The 22696-nt window shown below is 44.7% G+C and overlaps 2 protein-coding genes across 7 annotated transcripts in view; both read right to left on the bottom strand.

Annotated features, from left to right (window-relative positions):
• Positions 1-12579, bottom strand: part of ARMC8 (armadillo repeat containing 8) — a 63833-nt gene extending 51254 nt beyond the window's left edge. Inside the window, exons 1-3 of one of the 6 annotated variants that reach the window (XM_041486799.1) lie at positions 12370-12579; positions 10314-10390; positions 9111-9183 (exon numbers count right to left, since the gene is read on the bottom strand). In XM_041486799.1, coding sequence (XP_041342733.1) covers positions 9111-9183; positions 10314-10390; positions 12370-12414 — 195 coding nt within the window. In that variant the 5' untranslated portion in view covers positions 12415-12579. Of the gene's footprint in view, positions 1-9110; positions 9184-10313; positions 10391-12369 lie in introns of those variants that run through there. The other 5 variants (XM_041486800.1, XM_041486796.1, XM_041486793.1 and 2 more) reach the window with 5 other exon arrangements.
• A 1228-nt stretch (positions 12580-13807) lies between these two features.
• DBR1 (debranching RNA lariats 1) lies at positions 13808-22696 on the bottom strand. The gene is made up of 8 exons (XM_041486801.1): positions 22469-22696; positions 22252-22376; positions 22074-22154; positions 20970-21055; positions 20373-20597; positions 19455-19535; positions 17113-17258; positions 13808-16607 (listed from the first exon to the last, which is right to left on the bottom strand). The coding sequence occupies exons 1-8, from the start codon at positions 22663-22665 to the stop codon at positions 15932-15934; spliced, it is 1617 nt and encodes a 538-aa protein (XP_041342735.1). The 5' UTR covers positions 22666-22696; the 3' UTR covers positions 13808-15931.

Below are 22696 nucleotides of genomic sequence, written 5' to 3' on the forward strand. Positions count from 1 at the left end.
ATAAAGTAATTTACATGGAAAAAACCTGCAAGAAGGAATAACACAGGCTGCCAACAATAAAATACTGCAGAGCTCCTAGCTAAGTGCTTGGGAATATTGCTTCCTGAAGTGCTAAACCAGCTTTTTCAATCTCTTATTGCTTCTTAAAGAAATAAAAATATCATTTCATCAGTTGAACCCGTGACCATTCATCTTTAAGTTATGAAACAACCTAGAGGCTGGAAAAGTAGAAAGAGTGATTTTCTTCCTACAAACTTGAGAAGAGCAGAAAAAACTATCAGGTGGTGTTTATCAGCTCTAACAATGTTTTGGAACATTGCAACCCAAAAGCAATCAGTTCAATTAATTAGCTATAAATAAAGTGCAGTGCATGCTAGAATATGAACACATTTTAGGAGTATATTAAACTAAAGAAAAATCTAATTTCCATCTAAATACAGCTTGACAAGATTTACAAGAAGAGCTAATTTGCCAACTGTGTATGAAGTTCTGGTTTTATTCCGATATTTAATGTGTACTTGTTTAAAGGCACCAGATATAGTCACTTCAGACAAGCAAGAAGTGACATTAACTGTAACAGTCTGCAAGTAAAATATGGAGTTTCAATGATTCCTAACCAATAAAAGCCAATATTATCAAATGTCTACATCCTGAGAAAATTAGCAGTCAATGAAAATTACTACTGCAGAAGGAAGCTGAGGCGCTGACCTTTATCCTACGCAGAAGTTACTGAATTCAACATCTTAATTAAGTCAGTTCTAAGTTTGGGACTCCTCCCACAGAATAAAACCCCAGTGAAACACAAGTGAACCCAGGTCACAACTGAGAAAGAAGAGACTTTCACAGCATCCCCAGTGAGCCCCCACACCTGCATCTCTCCTGCAAAAGAAATCCTGAGAAAGCAGCATGGATACAAGGACAAGGTGACTATTTGGCTCTACCTCCATTTTTAAATATAGTAAATCAAGCACAAACAGAATAAATTATAAAGTTCTGTTAGGAAGCCCTGGAGCTTTCCTACATCACCTTCCACCAAAGCAACACAAAAGATCTTGAAACGAGCCAGAGCGACTTGAGGAAGCAGCCACAGGAACTCCACAGAAGAAGAGGAAATAAACAGCCTGTATGACATTTCCTCATCTTATGGCTTTTGAAAACAGCAGAGAGCCATATCTCAGGGGTTCCTAGACAGAGAAGGGTATCAAACACGAGCTGAACAATCACAGAAGGAAAAGTAGCCCATGGCACCTCCGGCCAATGCTTTCACTTTCAGTATGAAATAGTTCCAAGAGATTCTGAGCCAGTTATGCAGCCAGACAAAGCTCCCAACACAAAGCACTGTCAGGGCTGGAGATTTATCTAGCAGGGGCTGTCCAAAGTCACAACAACAGAGCAACACAAAGCAGCATTCTCAAAGGTTTCAAAAACTCAAAATGCAACCTTCTAAAAAACTGAGGTACTGCAACTGGTACAGGGACACAGCTCAGACAAAAACCAGCTGCCCCAACTGCAGGAGAGTTTCTAAGTTTCAGGATCATATTAGCAAATGGCACCTGTACTGGCTGGACTACAGCCAGAAGCTCACTGGGGAGGAGCTAAGTTTGGATAATTATGCTTCCTACAGCTTTTGTCGTCTCCTCCTCCTCCTCCTGCACTCTCCCATTTTTATAGATGGATGGAAGGCAATGTCAAGATTTAATGACCAGGTTTTGCATGTTAAAATACACACATCACTGTTGTCACTGACTATGGCTTGAAGCCGTTTTCTACTCCTTTAGTAAGTAGAGACCAAGATGACTGCTGGTCCAACCAAGTGAATAAAATTTTAGAAACTCCTGTCAATTCAAGCAAACCCCAGAAGTCCTAAATCAACTTATTTTTAAGGTTAATCATCAAGTTGGGAAGCAAAGTTTCAAGATTTCTAATCCCATTCAAAAATATCCATTGATATAACAAAAAAGATGATTTTACAGGAAAGAACAAAGCAGCAAAGCAAGACAGTGTTACTCAACTCCTTTGAATTTTAACACTTAGAAACTGTGAGAGAATCAACATACAGTGCAAACTAAACAAACAACATTTAAACAAAAGCCCCTCAATCCATGGTTGTTCTCAATATTAATTCTGTAGTCTCAGTGCATAAAATCAAAGTGCTGTAGAAAAATAGCACCTGGCTATAATTACAGCACTGCAGAACAGTAGAATTTAATACACATAATGCTAAAAGTGATCATTTACTCCAACTCCTCCATATCTCAATGCCACTGAAAATGCTTGAACTCGTATCTCAAGTATCCTCTCTGCAGAGGCAAATTACTGTGTCAGGAGTTTCCTGACAAAGAAAGTCTACCAAACAGAAAGGGGGGTGTTGAGTGACCCATACCTGTAGTAAGAGATATTGATAGCTTACTCCTACCCTGAATTTATCCTGCTTTCCAATGCTCCTTTTGCTGTGTGTGACAGACTGAAGCAACCTCTCATACCAAACCTTCACTTCCACATAGGAGTTTACATCAGCCAATTCATGTGCTGCCCTTCTGATCAAGCTTAACAAGGTCAGCCCTCCATGTCTTTGGCTAGTTTCAACTCAAGTTCCTTTCCAGTCTCTATCTGGACTGACAAAAGGGAGACGCTGCTTTTCCCACTCTCCCAAGCACGTCTTATTGCCTCATCCTTTGCACTGAGTCTGGATATGGTGCTATAAGTTGCATGAGATCAGTAATGGAGAGACAATTTGCCTCCCTCAGCCTTAAAAACAATGTAACCCAAATGTAAAGTGTTTGAAGTTAGCGGTGGATGGGAGTTCAGCTAACTTCTATTATGCAATCAGTATAAACTTAAAAAACAAACCAACAAAACCACACGAACCATAGCTGGAGAGAGCTCTGTATTATCAGCATTTCAGCATCAATCTCTGCTATTTAACCACACTAGGTCCTAAAGAATTATCCCAACAGAGGTGTGGGCAAAACAGCCGCAGCTCAGCAGAACTCTCACAAATCCTCACTCAGAAAATCCCTGCTCTGTGATGCCAGATCAGCAAAACATTTCTTTCACAACTGTCCCAAAAGAGCCAAACCACGTGAAAAGAGCAACTCCAACACTGCTGCTTCACATGAATGACCCAAAATATCAAATACAAGTAACTGTTTTATCTTTTTTTTTAATGTCTCTATCTTTCCTCAAGGATATTTCACTTCCCAGTGTGCAGTTTAGCTGTGCATCCCACAGCTTCAGCAAAAATTGAATGAAATTTCATTAAACCAAGAGATATCTATAACACTACATTTTTACTGCACTATTCTTCATTCACTGTCCCTTTATTTAAAGTTACTTTTGTCCACTGTCCCATTTTAAACCCACCACTCTTTATCTACAGAATGTAGCCCACGACAAGTGATCCACATGGAGAAGTTTTCAGTTTCATTCAGGACAGGAGAATGCCCTAAAATGGCCTTGCAGCATGTGTTTGGTTGTTTTAAATGTGAGCTTGGAATATTGTTTGACACTGTCCACCGTACCTTAGGCCAACAACCACTGAAGGATCACCAAACCCTACTAATTTAACATAGCTACTACTCATTAGATTTATTGGTTGTTTTAAATGTGAGCTTGGAATATTGTTTGACACTGTCCACCATACCTTAGGCCAACAACCACTGAAGAATCACCAAACCCTACTAACTTAACATAGCTACTACTCATTAGATTATAATAATCTCAAGTCTCTATGTCATGAAGTAAAACTTCTGTTTTTTAATCTCCAAATAGCTATCAGAGCTAAGATGATGTACTGGCCTAGTCAAGCCTAAATTCCCTTTCTCAAATGGGTGTTACTCCACTCTTATTAGAAAAGAAATCCCCTAATATTTATATGCCCATAAACTCTCTCATTCTGGAGTTTCTGGACATTTCAGATAAATGCCTGTTTGCAGTATATTTTAGCAAGTAATTCTATGAGCTACCCTTCCTGCTATAATCCCCCAAGAAAAGTATCTCAACGGTTGACATTATCAGCTCAGCACCAAAAACACAGCACACATACTACAGTCAGCTGAATCATCTGGTACACAAATTAACTGGAAAACAGGGTTCTGTCCCTTGTATGTTACTAGAAATATCAACCCTTCATGTTAGCATAAAAGTTCCATATTGCAAATGGAAAATGAGCTTCTTTTGGAAAGCCACTAAATTCAAATTTTTAATTCTGATTCCAATCAGTGCAAACTGGCAACTGGGAACCAGAAACTCCAACACCAAATATGAAGAATCACAACCTCAGCAGCACTGCTGGTTCTGTGGCACATATCCCTTGGGCCCAACCTACAAATTCAGTCTTTAAACACCCTCCACGCCCCCAAAGGGCAGAATTATTTCTCCCCCAGGTGCCTGCTGCTTGCACCCTCCCTTGCAGGCAGCCACTGCCTTTGTGTAGCAAATGCATCAGGGGAAGGTAAACTCTGAATGGCCATGTAATGTTCAGCTGTGCTCAGCTTGAGCTCTGTTACTGGGTCCCACCTCAGCACTCCTGTGACCCTATCCTCTTATAATCTCAAGTCTCTATGTCATGAAGTAAAACTTCTGTTTTTTAATCTCCAAATAGCTATCAGAGCTAAGATGATGTACTGGCCTAGTCAAGCCTAAATTCCCTTTCTCAAATGGGTGTTACTCCACTCTTATTAGAAAAGAAATCCCCTAATATTTATATGCCCATAAACTCTCTCATTCTGGAGTTTCTGGACATTTCAGATAAATGCCTGTTTGCAGTATATTTTAGCAAGTAATTCTATGAGCTACCCTTCCTGCTATAATCCCCCAAGAAAAGTATCTCAACGGTTGACATTATCAGCTCAGCACCAAAAACACAGCACACATACTACAGTCAGCTGAATCATCTGGTACACAAATTAACTGGAAAACAGGGTTCTGTCCCTTGTATGTTACTAGAAATATCAACCCTTCATGTTAGCATAAAAGTTCCATATTGCAAATGGAAAATGAGCTTCTTTTGGAAAGCCACTAAATTCAAATTTTTAATTCTGATTCCAATCAGTGCAAACTGGCAACTGGGAACCAGAAACTCCAACACCAAATATGAAGAATCACAACCTCAGCAGCACTGCTGGTTCTGTGGCACATATCCCTTGGGCCCAACCTACAAATTCAGTCTTTAAACATCCTCCACGCCCCCAAAGGGCAGAATTATTTCTCCCCCAGCTGCCTGCTGCTTGCACAAAGCCACTGCCTTTGTGTAGCAAATGCATCAGGGGAAGGTAAACTCTGAATGGCCATGTAATGTTCAGCTGTGCTCAGCTTGAGCTCTGTTACTGGGTCCCACCTCAGCACTCCTGTGACCCTATCCTCTCCAGCTCCATCATCCAGTCTGACAGAGGCTGCTCCTCCTCCCTCCTCAGAGCCTCAAGACATGATAGCAACAGTATCACCACAGTGAGGGTTGTATCAACAGAGGGCTCTTGGAGAAAAGTGGCTTCACAGCCATCTCTAAAGTAGCAGTGAAATTGAGTCAATAACCATCATTCTCTCATGGGCTCAGAGCAGTAAATGCAAGGCTTGAAATATTAAACATCCCTGTGAGGCTCAAGATTGCTGGCCAAATATCATAGGTACACCTGAAGTTTAGCCCACCTCTAAGTATTACACCAGGAGTTACAATACATAACAACTTACTTGCCAAAAAAAGCATATGTACCTTTTGCTGCATTACAAAAAATTGCAAAAGTGAGAGCACCTTTTCTCTGTGACAGGAACACACTTGCACTGAAGTGCATCTCCCTCTCTTCCCCCGTCTACACCATCCTTCCACGTGACTACAAAAACCACTGCACTGGAAGCCCCTCTTCACAGAGCACTACTTAATGCTCAGATGTTTAAGCCTTTCAGTTCCTCCTCTTCCTCCAAAAAGCCTTCTTTCAGAGCTCAGCTTTTGCAAAAAATCCAACAAGCAGAGGAGTGCTCCCAGCACTACCTAAACCTGCTCCAATTTCTGTCACATCCTGCAGCTCCAAGCCATAAAGAGCCCAGCCTGCAGTTCACAAAGCACCAACAAGAAACTCAGGAGCCTCCTCCCTCTATACATGAATGACTCTGCACAAAAACAATGCTTCAAAAAATTACATCAATTATTGGCTTATTGTTAGCCAATAACACCTCCAAGTTTCAGGGAGGATATGCATTTACTACAGTGTACTGCCGAGGAGACAACAGAATTGACCCAAATGCACAGGGGCAAACTATGACAGGAACAACCCTCTAAGGACTGCTCTACTTCCACATGGCCAAGGGAATATGCACAAAACCAAAAAAGCTTCTGCAGAAAACTGAGGTTCACAAGTGCCCACTGAGACTGAAAATCTGATGCAGCTGTTTAGAGATGCAAAATGTGGAAACAAGTGCTGTTCATCACTTAGTGTTACAGAAAGTTTAACAGACAAGAAGAACAAGAAGCAAAAAGTAGCCCCTTCACAACTGTCTGAAGAGAGGTAACTGTTGCTCCATTAGAACTGAGATGGGAATTTCCTCTCTTCCCACTTCATGAAGTTGCCTCTCATATTTCAGAGTTTTTGTGGTGGTCATGTATGAACACTGCACTGATGATCCCTCCAACAGTCACAGCTGAGAACACAGCACACTATTACACAGCCATCTAAACCTGTGCCCAGAGCATTTATTACACATCCAAACTACAAAAATAAAATAGTTGGATGCAAAACACACACTGTGTGAGTACCATGTGCCATTTCTGTAGGATATTTCTTTCATTGTGCTGAGAAACAAAATGCTCACACAAGGTTGGAAAACACTTGTCTGCTAATTCCTGCTGGCCATAAAGGACAGGAACAGCAGTAGCACAGGAATTCTCAGTGCACCACAAAGATGGTAATTTACAAGTCTTAAAGGATGACATCCTCTGACTGCTGAGGAATAGCCTGATGAGAAACAGCTGAGACCTTGAGTAAGTCAGGCTTGTCAGAAAAGATGCCCCTTTCAAGCCCAGCCTTGAGGTGGGATTACACAGTTCTCCATAAAATGATAGATTGCCACTTTGAAGGCACCAGGCTAAATGTAATCACAATAAAATGTCCCTCAAAGAAGCCCCTGACCAGCAAAAAAATTAGAGGATGAAAAGAGGTATCAGTCTTGCATCTGAACAATGTGGTTCTGAGCTTAAGAGCAGGTGAAAAGCAAATGACAGTCTGAGGATGACAACCCAGATATGCTTTAAAAAAAAAATACTGCAAAGCACCAAATGATCCTGCGGGAACAACCTTGGGACAAAGGAAGCTCTTATAAAAGCACAGAAATTTACAGAACCACTTCTGTTCTGTTCCTCTGCCAATAACAGCAAAACACTAAAGAGAACCTCAGAGAGACCACAGCATTTAATGCACTGCAGTATCTGTGTGAGGCAATGTAAGCCCTGCCAACACAAGCTGCACTCAAGAGCTGCACACCTGACATCAGTGCTGACCTTGCAGAATGCACTCTGAGCACACTGGAGAAAACCTGAGCTCTACAACAGCAAGAGGGAAGGGTCACAGGAGCACCTAAGGAGACAAAAAGCAAACCTGTAAAGACCTCTGAAGCACAAGCATGGCCACAATTTAGAGTCCAGGTTTACAGAAGGGAACTTCTGTATTAACCTTGCCCATCTACAAAGACAGTAAGTAAAAGGTAAATACACACACTGCCACACAGATGTGGGTATGGAGACAGCCCCTGAACACTGTAGTGCACTACCAGGTACAGTAAAAAAGGCAGTAGTCATCTCAACTTCTCAAATCCTGAAAAGAAATTCAGGATTTAGTGGCAGGTACAATTCTCCCTTTCCTATCCACTATCCACACCCAGATGAGCAGGACAGAAATTATGGGAACAGAAGTTCTGCAGGAAACTTGACATTCTGAAATAAGATCAATAGATCCACATGCAGCAGTAATGGACAAGGAAATGGTTTCTGTTTTCCCAGTAGAAGGAAAATAAAAAAGCTCTTAACCAGGTAAAGCTTTATTGTCTGGACAAGGAAAACTCTGAAAACCACCTCTCTGAAAATTCATGGGAAAGCAAGGAAAAAAGGAGATTTTAATCATTTAAATGCTTTCAGAATATGTAATTAAAGCTTTCTCAAGTTACAAGATGAAAACTGGACTGGCATGATTTTCAAGTTCAAGAAGCATTTAGGTACATTTTACCTTTATCAATGCTCATTCAGAAGTTGGGTTTAATTAAAATTACAAGGATGCAACGAAAAAAAGCCTCAAGCCCAAGTTATTCATTCAAGCATACAAAAAACAGGACTATCATAACTGAAGACAATTGGCCGAAACAAAGCCTCTTACAACAGCCCATTTTCTGATCCTTGATATTCATACAGTTCCATCAATCAAAATAAAAATCTAGGTCATCAGTATTTCCAGCCAGGATGCAGGGAAAAACCAGCACATCTTAGGAAACAAAGATTTTCTGCAAAGGATGCAGCATATCTGGTAAAGCTTCTGACAGGCTCTTCTGGAAAAACTTTAATCCTTTCGTACTCAACCCCAAATACTAGATCTCATTGTATCTTTAACATCTCTGCATATACCCTGAAATCAAAGAAGGACAAAGCAGTATTTTTCTGCCCAAAAAGAATTCTGGACTGACAGAAATTTTTAATATATACATTACTCTAAATTCCATCTTTTATATATATTTTAATATTCTTTCATATTCTTGTTCATCTTTTATATAATTTTTTTCTAAATTGGACTGTCACACACCCACCCACCAATATTTGAAAAACAACACATCTGCCACAAAGGACTGGCTCAGAGTCAGTAAAGATACTCTCACAATTAAGATTTCAGCCAGAGCATCACAAATACAGTATTACCATCCAAATCTGCCCTATGAGAGATTTTGTGAAATAAATTGGTATTTTCTTGTCTTTAAATACAAGAAAAGGATCTCAGCATAGAATCCACTGACACCCACAGACAAGATGAATTTCAGATGTTACCCAAGACAAAGATACTGCCTAAAACTCCTGTTTCTGGGAGATCAGTTATACTGCAAAAGTTGAATAACATATCAAAAGACAGGGAAGGGATTACCAAGGGTTGTGGGCTCCAGTCCTTTGAAAAGGAAGGAGAGCAGGGATGGAGCACCAGCCATGGCTCAGAGCATCTGCCAGGGAGAAAAGAGGGGCTAGGTCACCCCACTGGGACACTGGATGAAACACATCCTTCCCCAGGACCACCCCACCACCCTTATGAGGAGGGGACCACAAAGGCCAAAGGGTGGAAGCAAAACCAGGCTCCCCTTGGGCAGAGTTAAGAACCTGCACATAGTTCCAGCAGGGTATCTAAAGTTCTTCTACAGGCAAGGGGGTATCCCAACCAAGAAAACTTCCGGGACAGTTTTACCTAGACTGGGTTCTTTTAAAGGGACACTCACTTGTTGCCCCAGGCATTTGGAATAAGTGTTTTCATCTGCTACTGGGGAACACCTCAGGTCATGCTAAGCAACACAACCAACATTCCTGGCTTTTTGATCTACTTGTTCCTCTGATTTCTCCTGGTGTTCTACTAGACAGCCATAGCCAGCAAGCTACTGGTAAGCCCAAAAAGGTCTGGTTTCACCACCAAAGTCAGTCCTGGGCAAGGACTCATTTGCTACTTTGCTGGAAAAGTGATTCTAGTGGAAAGTTCATGGCCTAAGGACAGCAAGGGAACATCCAGAGCTTTGCAGCAATTTCACTCCTGCTCCTTGACTCACTCTCTCAGTCCCTACCCTGACCGCTGGCATGAAACAGAAGTACTGAAATATAACTTGCATCCAAATTCAGTTCTGTGGGAGCATTCTCTTGCAGCTTACAGTTCCCGTGGGGAGACAGAAGCCAAGCACTAAAAAAGCCAAAGCCAACACGCAGGCATGGCAGCAGGGGAAAGAGTAAGAGGCAGGTACACTGACTTGGCAGTGCAGTAAGAACAAAGAGTCTCAACAGATCTGGAAGAGGAGCAAAACACGGCCAAAAGGCAGAAATACATCCAAAAAAATTTTCAGTGCTCACAGAATGTTTAACCTCATTTCTGGCAACTGGGAGGCTGTGTTATGAACCATATGCACTACAGAGTCAGAGTCTATATCAATACTATCTCTATATCAATACTGACATATTTGTATTAAGGTTTGCCAACTACATTTCTTAAAAAAAACATAGGAAGAGCTTCTTGCCCTTGACTTATCACTCTCATGGGATCAAGTACACCTGGCCTATGCACAACCAAGAGCCCAAGAGTGTTTCAATGACTTACATGACACCTTGCAGGACTTTTTGGGGATCGAGATCAAACAATCTATCGACATAGTGGCGGCTACTGGCTGTGACCTCCTGCAGAGAGAGAGCAAACAATTGCAATAGTTTACATCAATCCATACATGGCTTATGCAGCAGCAAGTGTACAAAACTTCCCAGGCAAGAGGCAGGGAACCCACAGAACTGTATTTAAATGTGCAGTGTGTTACTGCTGGGCAACATCACACAAAGATAACCCTGTGTTCAAGTGTAATCTAGAGAAGGTGAGGTGCTTAATGTAGATAACAACATCGAAAGTGTCAAAGCAAGTTAAAAGAGAGCTATTTATGAACTGCAGTTATTAGCACTGCCTTGAATCACAATTTTAGTATGTTTAATTACTATATAGATTAAAAATAAATTCCTGGAAGAAAAAGTTTCGAAGAGCAGTTAATGTTGCTCAAGAAGCATACCCACAAACAAGCTCTCCAAAAGAAGGAAGCTCATCACAAGACATTTTTCTGTAACTTACGTTGTCATAACATACCTACATTTCAGAGCCTGTGCCACAGACCTGCAATGGGACAGCAGCACAGTATTCCCCACAACATTCTCACAGTGCTGTGTAAGACAAAGAAAATTCTATTCCCAGCAACAGGACTGTGCTTGTAAGCTACTCACTTATGCACCACTGATTTGTTATTCCTTTTGAGAAGATCCAAAAGTCAGAGATGGCAAGCATTCCAAAATACAAGGGTGGGAAAGGGGAAGGGAATTTTCCCTCCAGGTCTCCAGGTTCTCAGGAACACTTGCCAGGATGTGTTGCCACTATATCTCTCTTTTTTCTTTTTCTTTTTTTTTTTTTTTTCTTTTTGCCAGCTCTCTTTTCATTAAGCTTCCCATTTTTTCCTTATGAGTTTTCCTTGAGAGAAGCTCTAAGAGTTGAAAACTCTTCCTTGCTTTAGCAAGTATCTGCTATGGAGTTGAACCTACTCCTGCTTCCCCACCCCGATGCCAAAAGGCACCAGCAGCTTCTTGCCTGTGGTCTCACATCACAGAGAAGAATCATCTAGAGGCAGCAAGGCTCCTTTGTCTCCAGGAACACTGTTAAATTATGCCACGTAAGTCCTACAGATACACTTCCACCGTGTAACCAAAGACAGTATTTTTGAGAATAGCAATAGACTTCTAGGTATCTGACCTATGTATTTACATGTAAAACTCTTCTAGACTTCAAAGAACCCGTAGCTTTCTGTTTCTAAAATATGCTGGTTTCCACCCCATCAGCTACGAAGTCTACAGTATGTACAAGTGTATTCATATGCAGGCAGTCCCCTCAAAAAAAAAAAAAAAAATTATCGACATAATCAATTTCACGGAACTCTTAACCAACGTGTATTTTTCAGGAAACAGAAGGGAAAGCGCCAACCCTCCGCTCTTGCGGCAGCACGCGGGCTGCACCTTTCGCATCGCTACTCCCAGCACCGGTGCGATGCAGCAGGACCGCTGCGCGCCCGGGGCCGTCCCCCGGGAAGGGAAGGGAAGGGAAGGGAAGGGAAGGGAAGGGAAGGGAAGGGAAGGGAAGGGAAGGGAAGGTGGCTGTCACAGGCTCCCCCAGCACGGCGGCTCCTCCCTGCCGCAGGAGCCGGGACGCCGCGAGGAGAGAGCCCCGGTTCCGGCACCAGCACAGCCCCCGAGCCGGGGCGGGCTGCGAGCGCACCCGGGAGCCCCTGCCCGGCTCCGCAGCCCCCGAGGAAGGGCAGCGCCGACAGCACCGACAGCGCCGGGCCCTCCGCGTGCCGAGCAGCAGCTGCCCGGGGCCGGCGAGCCCGAGCCGTCAGCAGCGAACGACACGTCCAGAGCGCCGGTACCTCCGCAACCACGGAACGGGCTCCTCGTAGGGGGCAAACCAGCGCCGGGAGAAGTTGCGGCGCGGGGTGCAGAGGGAAGGAGCGCGGCCCCGCCGCCCTCACCGCCCCCGCTCCCGGCGCAGCCCCAGGGCCGCTCCCGGCGCCGCCGGACAGCGGGGCCCAGCGGGGGCCAAGGTCAGGCAGGGCCCGGCCCGCGGTACTCACCGAGAGGACGCTCATGCGGAGCGGCGCCTCCAGCACACACGCCATCTTGGCGGAGCGCTCCGGCACCGGCGGCGCCTCAGGCCGGCGGGCGCGGGCTCATGGCGGGCGCGCGGCGGGCGGGGGCCGGGGGTAGCGGGGCGGGCCCAGCGAACCGGCCGGCGCCGAACCCCCGCTGCCGCCCACCGCGCCTGCGCCGCCGCACGCCACCCGCGTGCAGGACGGTGCCCGCTGTGCGCACGCGCGGGGCAGGGCGCGGCCTTCGCGGACCGTGGAGTGTGGCGGCCCGAGCCGAGCCGAGCCGGAGACCGAGTGGAGCCGAGCCGAGCCTGAGCCCGGTTGAGGCGGAGACCGAGGGGAAACGAGCCCGAGCCGAGCCCAGCCCGAGCAGATCCGAACCTAAGCCGCAAAGAGCCCGAGCCGAACACGAGCCCGAGCCTGCCGAGCCTTTGTGCGAGCCCGAACCGAAACGAGCCCGAGCGGGGCCGAGCCCGAGCCCGCCCTTTCCCCTCAGCCTCGCTGCACTCATTCGCTTTGGGTTGCTTTAGTTTGTCGTTGCTTTTTTTGCCAGCGTTGATTTCTTTGGTTTTGAATTTGTTTTTCACAGAAAACACCCCAAACAACCCAGGACTTCACTAAGATGTGCTACAGGGTCTACAAGATCGCTACGTTTTTATTAGCCCCACTGTATGGCACAGCCTGAGGGGACACTGACTGTACCGACCCTGAAGTCAGAACTAAACGGGAGGATGGTAAAACTACGAAAAGATAGCAGAAACATCACAGCTCGGGCTCACACCTCTCAACCTATTCCCTTCCCAGGAAAACAGAGGTTTGGCAGCTGCTAGGGACTGCACAGGATAACAGGAGTACAATAAACATACCTTAGGATGCAGTCATAAGGTGACTTTAATAGATTTTAAAATACTCCATTATGAAACAAGGCTATATCTCTTTGCTGTTTTTCTGAGCAGACTGATGAGATGCTGTGAAAAAGCCTGTGTGCTAGCCTGAGATGGAACAGGCCAACACTTATCTCAGGCACTAGTAACAGCAAAAATAGTTTTAGACTAAGTACACACACTAAAAAAATAGGAGGTTGTACAGAGAAAGGTTTTCCAGAGGTTTCTCATCAAAATTTCAAAAGTTTTCAGAAAGACTAAATCTTTTTAAGGAGGACTGGAGACTGGGTCTTAAAAGCCAATTTAAATTTATCAGCATTCCCTAGAATTTTCCTTTTTGAAGTATCTGGCCTTTACTAGAAAAGCTCCGCACTTCTTCTGAACCCTCCTTGCAGCAGAGAATCCTGCCGACAGGGAAAATCCATCATGGATGAAGACAAGTCAGGGAAGGACACTGCAAACTGCAAAGAGGTTGTGAACAACTGCAAGAAAGGACATGGCAACTCTAGAGGTCAGACATGATTCACACTCAAAAAACATTTATGTTCACTGTATTTACTGGCTGCACTCTGTGCAATGGACGCTGCAATACTTTATAAAAAAATCTTTAAAGGTTCAAAAATCAGTATTGTATATTGAGTCTAAGTCTCCTGCCTTCTAGAAACACATTTATCAGAAGGGGGGAGGCATGGGACAACATAGGAGAGAAGTTTATTTTAAAAACAAGAGGAATCAGAGTGAAAAGTCTATTACACGCACGACACATCTTCTATTCCTGTGCAGAGACCTGAGAGCTCAATGCCATGTGTAGGTTCCTTGGGAGGCTTTTCAAGTCCATAACAGAATTTATATTTAAAACACTTTATTTCCATTATAACAGTGTTCAGATCATGAGGCATAATTAAGATTTTACCACTGCAGATCCAGGACCCTTAAAGGGACTCGTCTGCTTCAATAACTTATGTGACAGTTCACAACCATTTTACATACCCTGAGTATCACACCCCGGTTACTCCCAGTTTCTCCTCATACCTCAGCACAGCTCTTTGGTGGCTGTTTTGACAGATGAGCTGTTAATTGAACTGTTGAGAGCACTAATTATGCCCTTTTCTAGCCCTTGAATACTTAACATGTTTCGTTTTTGTAATGAACTGCCTGACAGGAGAGGAAGCAAGATGAACTCCAGACCATGGAAGTGATTTAAAAACAGATGAATTGCCAACCCCGATACACAACTCACACTCACGAATGTATTTCACTCACTGCTCCCTGTCCAGTTCCCTGTTCCTGTCAGGATGACTTCTCCCTTCTCAGTGCCTGTACCTTGGAGGAGGAAAAGCACAGGAGCTACTTTTGCTCTTGGGGCAGGGCAGCACGGCCATGAAGAATTCCATCTAAGAATTCCATCTGTCAGGAAGGCTAATGAGTCTAATGACATATGCTTGAAAACATTGTCATTTTCATGAGTTCACTCAGTTTTATCCCTGTGCCTCTCAGGCCAAAGGAGTGCCATTTACTGATAATTTGGGGCAAGAATAAAAAAAAAGGAAGCTTCCAAGAGGGTCTCTATTCTGGCAGCTGAGGAGCTCAGCACAGCTCTTTGGTGTTATTTTAAAAACAAATTGAAAACAAAAATTTAAAAACAAACAAAAAAAAAAAAAAAACCCACAAAAAAAAAAACACCTGAACTCCTCAGTTCTCCCTCAGCTGAAGATTACGAAGGTGCTTTGGAAGATTTTAAATCCAGTTTTAAGAGTTCAGCAAGTTACAGCTACTGAAATGACAAGTGAAAGTTGACTCTAATGATAATGGGAGGTGTTACTGTCTCAGACACAGTACACACCCACCGCCTTGCACCAACACCAAACTCAGCCCTAATTAGTCAGAGGTGAGATAGTGGTGCTGACCACATTCAGGAAGCTGTCCTTCCTAACTACTTTCATTTTAAGACATCGTTCTCAAGTTTTAAGAAATAGAACAAAAAAGAGTTTTTAAGAACAGAAATGCACCCTTCCATGGTCCCCATAAAACCGTCATCTTCCAAAGCAAGAGACTTGGTTTGCTATCAGAACTGTAATTAAAAGCCAATCCTGGACAACACATATTTTTCTGTTTATGACCACAAAGTTTTTCTGTGGCATGACTATCACCAGAAACAAAAATCTTCATTCTTCTGTTGCTGTTCTGTTATCATGGGAATTCTAATTTCAAATTTCACAGGGTTACTGCATATGCTACTTTGTATTAATAATCCAGTATAAAACAAGATAAAAGCAATAAAATAAAATCATTCCGTCTTGTAAGTCAGACATCCTCTTGCTTGGACTCAGGCTACAGTTTGAGTTCTTGTTAAACAAGCATGGTGAGTCTTGTTCAGCTGAAGATATGAAGTGTACACCATACACCAAGAACTGAAGCAAAATCAAGGATATACCAGCTTTACATCCTTTGACAAAGTACTTTGTTGGAAAAGCCTCAGCTTCTTTCTTTGATGTCTATTCTGTGTAAATCAACCTCCCTGCAAGAAGTACGTCCAGCCTCTGAGGTAAGGAAAGTAACATGACTAAGATCATGTAACATTAAAAGCACATGTGGTCCAGTACAATTCTCACCACCTTCCCACAGAAAGGCTTGGAGAACTTAGTTACACACCCTGTGAACTATTAATCTGTTTTATCTTCATCCTCTGCAGCATAGATAGCTTGGTTCCTTCTCTTGATTTTTTTAACGCTGCTGTCCCCGTTCTCATCACCACCAATGCGCTTTAACGGCCTCTCAGTGGAGCTCTTTTCCTCCACCTGCTTGCTCCCACCAGACTTCTCCAGTTCCTCGTTGTTGGAGTCCGTGGCATCGTCAGACGACACCACCATGGAGTCTGGCATGATCCGGATGTCGGAGAAGCTCGTGGAGAACTCAGGAGCGTGATCAGGGGAGGGATCTACAGAACATGTACTCAGGTCTTCATCACCACCCTCTTCATCCAGCATTATTTCATCTGGATTAAAGGATGAGAGGCCAGAATTATCTGTAGTGTATTCACTGGGTTCCTCGGCTGACCCAGCACTGTCCATCTCCTCTTCCTCCTCCTCTTCACATCCACCTCGTCCTGAGCTCTCTTCTTTAGCCTGCTGGATCCTGTCATTGATGTCAGTGAGGCCAAACTGGGCACAGAACTCAGTGGTTTGTGGATTGATGGTATGAACTGGCTCCATGTTTTTTTGGGGTTTGCTGGGATCGTAACAAGCAGCTGTCAATGTGAAGTTGCAAGGAATTTTGAGGTCATGGTTCAGCTCTTCTAACACCTCTTTAATGGCTTCTTCTGTCACACTGTAATCCCACCTAAACAAGTGCATAAAGTTTAAATAAGTGCAGCAAGTCAAAAGGTACTGCCTGTTCCCACCACAGAGTGCAGCCTTCAAAGATGGAGTATAAATTCATCTCACAATAGATGCTTTACTCCTCAAGTACTTTTTCAGGAAGGTTTTCATTTGCTTTTGGTCAGTACTGAGACACCCTTCTCCCTACCAAGGATTAGTGTATTATGTCAACCCATGCCTATAACCCAGCCTGATTTTCAGAGAAAAACTATACCTCATGGTACAGTTTCTGTCCCTCAAGTGCTGGTATCTAAGTTTGCAAAACAAAACTAACTGCCAAGGTAGAACATTAAAGAAGTTGTATGCTTTAGACTACATCTTTTGCCAATATCCCCTTTTCTTTCCAAGGCATTTAGCCAGTCCTACAGGCTGCAGAACAGAAACACAACTCCAATATAACTTTACTTCCAGTCCAGAAAATCAAACAAACAAACTACACTTTCATCTCTATTTTGCAGACTACTTACTTGTCATGGAGGCCATTATTTTCAGGCATGTTCCAGGAGCTCTGGGTCACATTAACAAGATTGTTGGTGGCCTTGAGGATTGCAATCCACTCAGCATCGTACTCCAGCGAGTCTCCTGCATTGGGATCATGCTCCACATCTATTATCTACTTACAAACACACAGAAAACAGATTGAGTTATTTCTCTTGACACCAGAATCTGATTAAAGTTTCAAAGGTTACATTCACTGTACACAGTTTTAATGAAGTTTAAAGTACACTGAGCTAGTGGTCTCAACCAAACAAGTCCTCTCAAGCCAGCCCCCCATGAAGGGCTAACAAAGGACAATCTGTAGCAGTAAAAAAGGAATATCTAAATTTCAGCTTACAGCAATTAAAAAGCAGAACACACTCCCTCATTTACTGCCAGCAACCGGACAGTGATGCAACTCAGAAATAGAATTTGCCTGTTTCTAAATTCATGCTGCCTTGTGTTGGAGGATAGGATTTTTTCCTTTTTTTCTTTTTTAGTTTCTCTTAAGGAATTTTTCTCCCATTTGTTGCCTAAGAAGACAGAAAAACAGATACTTAAGAGAAAAAAGATGTGGCCAGGACAAGGGAGAGGATGCAGTTTGTTGCATCTCTTAGCTGGGGGGACTTCTCCAGGGAAAGGCAGTGATACTGCCAGATTTTGGCTGGGGGTGAGGGGCTGGGGTTGGCCCTCGCTCACTCTTAGAGATCAGAGGTGAGAGCTGTGGTCTTGTGCCAGGCTGCTGCTGCAGGGAGAACACGCTGCCACCGCGGAGTTCTGTCCTTCACTGGCTCTCCTTACTGTGGGTGAGCCTCTGCTCCTCAGAGCGGCCGTGGGACTGGGACCTGTTAACACCCAGCCTCCCTGGGAAGGACCCTCCCCATCTACTCAGGTGCCTCAGGGGAAAACTGCTCCTCACTCCAAGGGAGCATCTCCCAGCTGCTTTCAGGAGCCTGGCTGCCACTGCGCAGCCCCGGCCATTTTCTGCCACTGCTTTGGGTTTTTTGCTACAATTTAGCCCGAAAAACCAGCACCCACCAGGACCCCCCAATCCTTTTGCCTCTGCCACCACTTTGGGCTTAGTGCTACACTTCGATTCACTGCCCCCGGAGGCCTGCTAGCCTCTGCCGTTCCAGCCGCGGCCCGCGGTTCCCGCCGCCGCCATTTCCCCGTCCCGAGGGCACCGGCCAGGCTGCCCCTGCGGGGGTGCGAGGGAAGCCCCTTTGCCCTCTCTGCCGCGTCACCACGGGCAGAGCGGGGCCGAGCCCGCGCCACAGCGCCCCCTGCAGGCGCGGGGGAATCATCGCCCCGCCCTGCCCGGCCGGGAGCCAGCAGCGCCCCTGCTGGCTGTGACCGGAACTGCACCCAAGGGGAAAGCGCAGCCCAGGGACGGCCGAGAATATACACACATTTTCTAGTGAAGAACTGCTATTGCTTTTCTCGTATCTTTGCCTCAAAGCCCCATAATTTAAAAGCTGTAATAATATGGAGAGTAGAGAGCCATATTTTCTATTCCAAGGGAGATTCCTGCCTTCTTTGGCAGACATCTCTTTCAAACCAAGACACTTCTAAGTGGATACAAACCAAGAACTGACAAGAACAGTCATTCTGTATGAACACCACTCTCAGCACAGCTATGAATTAAGAGGAAATATTTTTAAACTATTTTATGATGAACTGAAATTCAGATCACTTTGTCTTCAGTGACATTAACCCAAATCAAACCACGTGGGTAAGACAAAGCCCTAGTCAGACTCTAACTTTAAATACTCCACAAAGTAATTAAACCCTCCATGCTGCTGGAGGTAGTACTAATCCAGATCAGTTTGGTTCTAGGATTTTAAGTCTGGACTAGCATTCATGTCCCTTTGCATAGATAGAGCCCATCCTCATATTCTCTTTCACCTTCAAAGGTATTTACTAGGGCAAATAGATCCCACCACACATCCAAAGGACAGACAATGCACCACTTTCCCCTTGTAATGATAAGTAAAAGCTACTCTATTACTAATAAAACACCTGAGTGCATTTGAAAAACACACTGTCAGCAGCTCACACTCAACAATCTATTTTAGGCTCATCCTTTGGAGTCAGGTACTTGCTCTAAGCTAGATGGAAATGGTAGGATTAAGGAAACACTGTACCTACACAAAATGGTCTGCTTAGTTCAGGACAAAATACTACAAAGACCATTCCACACAGCCAGCATTCCTAGTTTCTTTAGAAGTCCTCCAGTTGTCAGCACTATTCTTCGTCTTATATCTAAGAACAGCACTAGCAGTTCAAACAAATAAAATACTTAAAGTGAAAACCTTCTACAAACGTTCATCACCTGCAGGAAGTCTCTGTGTGGCAAGCATTTATCCAGAGCCAGAAACTTGGTTGCTTTTGGTAACTCTTCTTTGGAGTTTGTCTAGGAAGCAAATGGTGTTAACACAATCATTAGCACTCATGTGAAATTTGACCATTCTAAACAAGCTGTACAGACAGGTTCAAAGGTATAATTTCTACAGAAAAATACTTTCTGAAATAGAAAATTAGCAGGGACAAAGAGAATGACAGACTTGATTAGGAGTCTAGCAGGAAGCAGGATGCAGATAATAGCAAGATAATGCTGAAATGTAGTTCTTGCTTTAACTAATTTCAGCTGAGCACCTTCAGCCTTGGAATAAAAAGAAAAACTGTAACTTAATTGGCAACAGACTTGTTGATCCTACAAGGTCTGGAGTTAGCATTTTTCCAGGTAAATAATTTGCAAATAGGAACAGCACTGGCACCACTTCAGGAATAACTGTTTCAGCTACAGGCTGGTTTTGGCTTAAACCTGGGCTACCAGACCTGCAAAGCTGTACTCCAGGGATCCTCCCACCCTCAGGTAACTGCTCTCTTCAATCACTCCCTTACCAGGTTTTTTGAAGTTGCCTCCTTTTTCTCACCTATTGTGAAGTTATCTGCTTCCCCAGCAGAGCAGGAGAGTGCTTTTCTACACAGTTAAATTAGTAAGTATCAAGAACAATAGCTATTTCATTAAACTCCCATCTTAAAGGAGATCAGGAGTCATTTACACCCCTCATTTATAACATCTCTTTAATTTACATAAAACACTAATCCTAACACCACTTAATCTTTCATGGTTTTAACTGAGTTTTAAGAACAAAAACCACTAAATTGCTTTTCTGGACCTGATAACCTGCATGAGAATTCTAAAGTGTGCCTGGGACACATACATTCATTTTTGGTCCCTCTTTACCTCGTGTTGCATGAAAGCTGCAAATTTAACGTGGAGATGTGCTGAGAACCAGTAGGTGGGTTTCAGATGCTGCAGAAGCTCTGAAGCAGCAGGGCTTCCCAACGTGTTGCTCTCCACTTCTTGACGGAAGAAGGATTTCATTTTGAGGAGCTGTTTCTTGTTTCCATAGTGATAGATGCTCCTTGGCCAGTCATGTGACATAAATATGTCGATGGGACGCTTCAGCTGTCAGGCCAAAAAGCACATGGCATAAATACAACATGTTGACAAAGGAGTTTAGAAATTACTTGAGGCAGCCAGCTGTGCTTTATAGAAGAGTTCATATCATCACCGTAAGTCAGGCACTCAGAGGAAATCATAGAGAGAGCAAGTCCTCTGCCCACAAAGGCATCTTCTTCCTCATTAAATTTTTAAAAGCTTTATTTAAAAGGGATAATGGCTAAGCATAATAGTCCTCAAAGGACACACCCCTCAGATGTCTGATCAACCTGTTACAGCATGTTCAATATTCAGCATACTTGATCAGAGTAGCTTTAACTTCCTACTTCCAAATCAATGAAAATTACCCTTGCTTAAAAAAAGAGACTTTCCACTGACCTGTTTGAGTTTGAAGACCTCAATATTCCTCACATGGTAAGCACTTCTGATGGTCTGCTGGTTGTATGGTGGGCACTCAAAGTGGCCTGAAATGTTGGAAACAAGAAGAGTTGCCTGAATCACTAGTTCCCTCCTACACAGCAGCTTTTTGGGGTCACACAGGCACCTAGAGTGACCCCAAATACAAGGCTGTGATTTTTCATGATTGTTCAGAGTGCTGCCACCCACCACGTAACTACAGCTTAACAGGTTCAGCAGCAGCCTAAACATCCCAGTCACTGTCCACAGGCACCACAGGCTCTGGAAGCACCAACATGTAGCCTGACATAAGGGATACTTTCCAACTTTGCCTTGGGACAAAACACATGAATGCCTAGCATAGCTCCTACATACTCTACAGAATTAACAGAAAAATTGTTCTTTTAGTTATTGCCTAAAGAGTCTCATGTCATCTCCCTCATGCAATATTCAAGCATATGAAGTGCCCCCTTGATGACAGCAAATTGAATTAGTGTTGGCAAGTATCAGACAGAATCAAGTGTTCTATGAAACTGGTTCAGTACTTTGCAGCTTGACAGCCACCTGCAAAGCTTCTGTGAAGCTGTTTGTTACTAAAGACAGCACAGTACAGTAACCACAAGAACCACTCTTCTAAGTGCTAAGATCAGAAAGAATAAACTATCTTCTACTCACTGACACGGGGTATCATCTTCGACACCCTTCCCAGGAAGAACTCTCAAATACCCACCCACATAACCAGGAGGAACCAGCTGTACACTCCCTAAACCTCAGGGCAGGACAATACACTCAATAGTGTCACAGTTATAAACTGACTGCTTCACTCAAGGAAAATCAAACAGTGTTGCACTGCACGCTGAAAGGACACTGCCATGGAAAAATCAACACTGTTCCAACAACGCTCCAAAGGTGCCTTGCTTCCTGCCGTGGTCACTGGGCAGCTACAGACTCATCTACCAACTCCAGAACAATCGGTGTACTGAACCAAGGGTGGTTTCCAGGCTAAGAGACGTTTTGGCGGTGAGCACAGGCAGACCCTCACACCACAACGCGGCCCCGGCTCTCCCCTCCCCGCTGCCCCGGTACCTTTCCGGTAGTCGTGAGACTTGAAGATGCCCGAGATGCCGCCGATCCTGACGCCGCGGAACCGCACCACGCCCGCGTAACCTGCGGGACACGGGAGGGCGGTCACGGAGGGGCCGGGCAGGGCAGGGGCTGTGGGGGAAACCGCCGGGGGACCGGGACTGGAGCGGAGGGACCTTACCCAAGTAGTAGATGTTGGGCGCGACCCACCCGCCGTAGGGCAGCTCCTGCAGGTGGTTGGAAGCCTCGTGGTTGCCGCCGATGAACACGGTGAGCACCGGGGCTTTCTTCTCGCCCGAGTAGTACCTGCGGAGACACGGCAGCTGCTGGACCCGGCCAAGCCCGCGTGGGTCGGATCGGGTCGGGGCCTGGGGCCGGGCCGGGCCGGCGGCGCTCACCGGTAGAAGGTCTGCATGTGCCGGTACTTAGCCGGCACGGCCATGCACCGCAGGTCCGCCTCGTTGCGCACGGCCTGGAAGTCCCCGCAGCAGAGCAGCAGGTCGGGCCGCACATTGTGGCGCCGCTGCAGCAGCTCCAGCGTCTCGTACATCTTGTCCAGGGCGCCATGGCAGCACCCAGCCACCGCCACCTTCATCGCCGACCGCAGCAACGAACGGGCGCGGCGC

This window comes from Pyrgilauda ruficollis, unplaced genomic scaffold (genome assembly GCF_017590135.1).
Source record: "Pyrgilauda ruficollis isolate IOZ18807 unplaced genomic scaffold, ASM1759013v1 scaffold79, whole genome shotgun sequence".
Classification (NCBI taxonomy): Eukaryota; Metazoa; Chordata; class Aves; order Passeriformes; family Passeridae; genus Pyrgilauda; species Pyrgilauda ruficollis.

Coding starts and splice junctions, on each gene's coding strand:
- DBR1 (XM_041486801.1), bottom strand. CDS start 22,665: ATGAAGGTGGCGGTGGCTGGGTGCTGCCATGGCGCCCTGGACAAGATG. Junction 22,155..22,251: donor GCCCAACATCTACTACTTGG/GTAAGGTCCCTC, acceptor CGTGTCCCGCAG/GTTACGCGGGCGTGGTGCGG. Junction 21,056..22,073: donor GTCTCACGACTACCGGAAAG/GTACCGGGGCAG, acceptor CCAACATTTCAG/GCCACTTTGAGTGCCCACCA.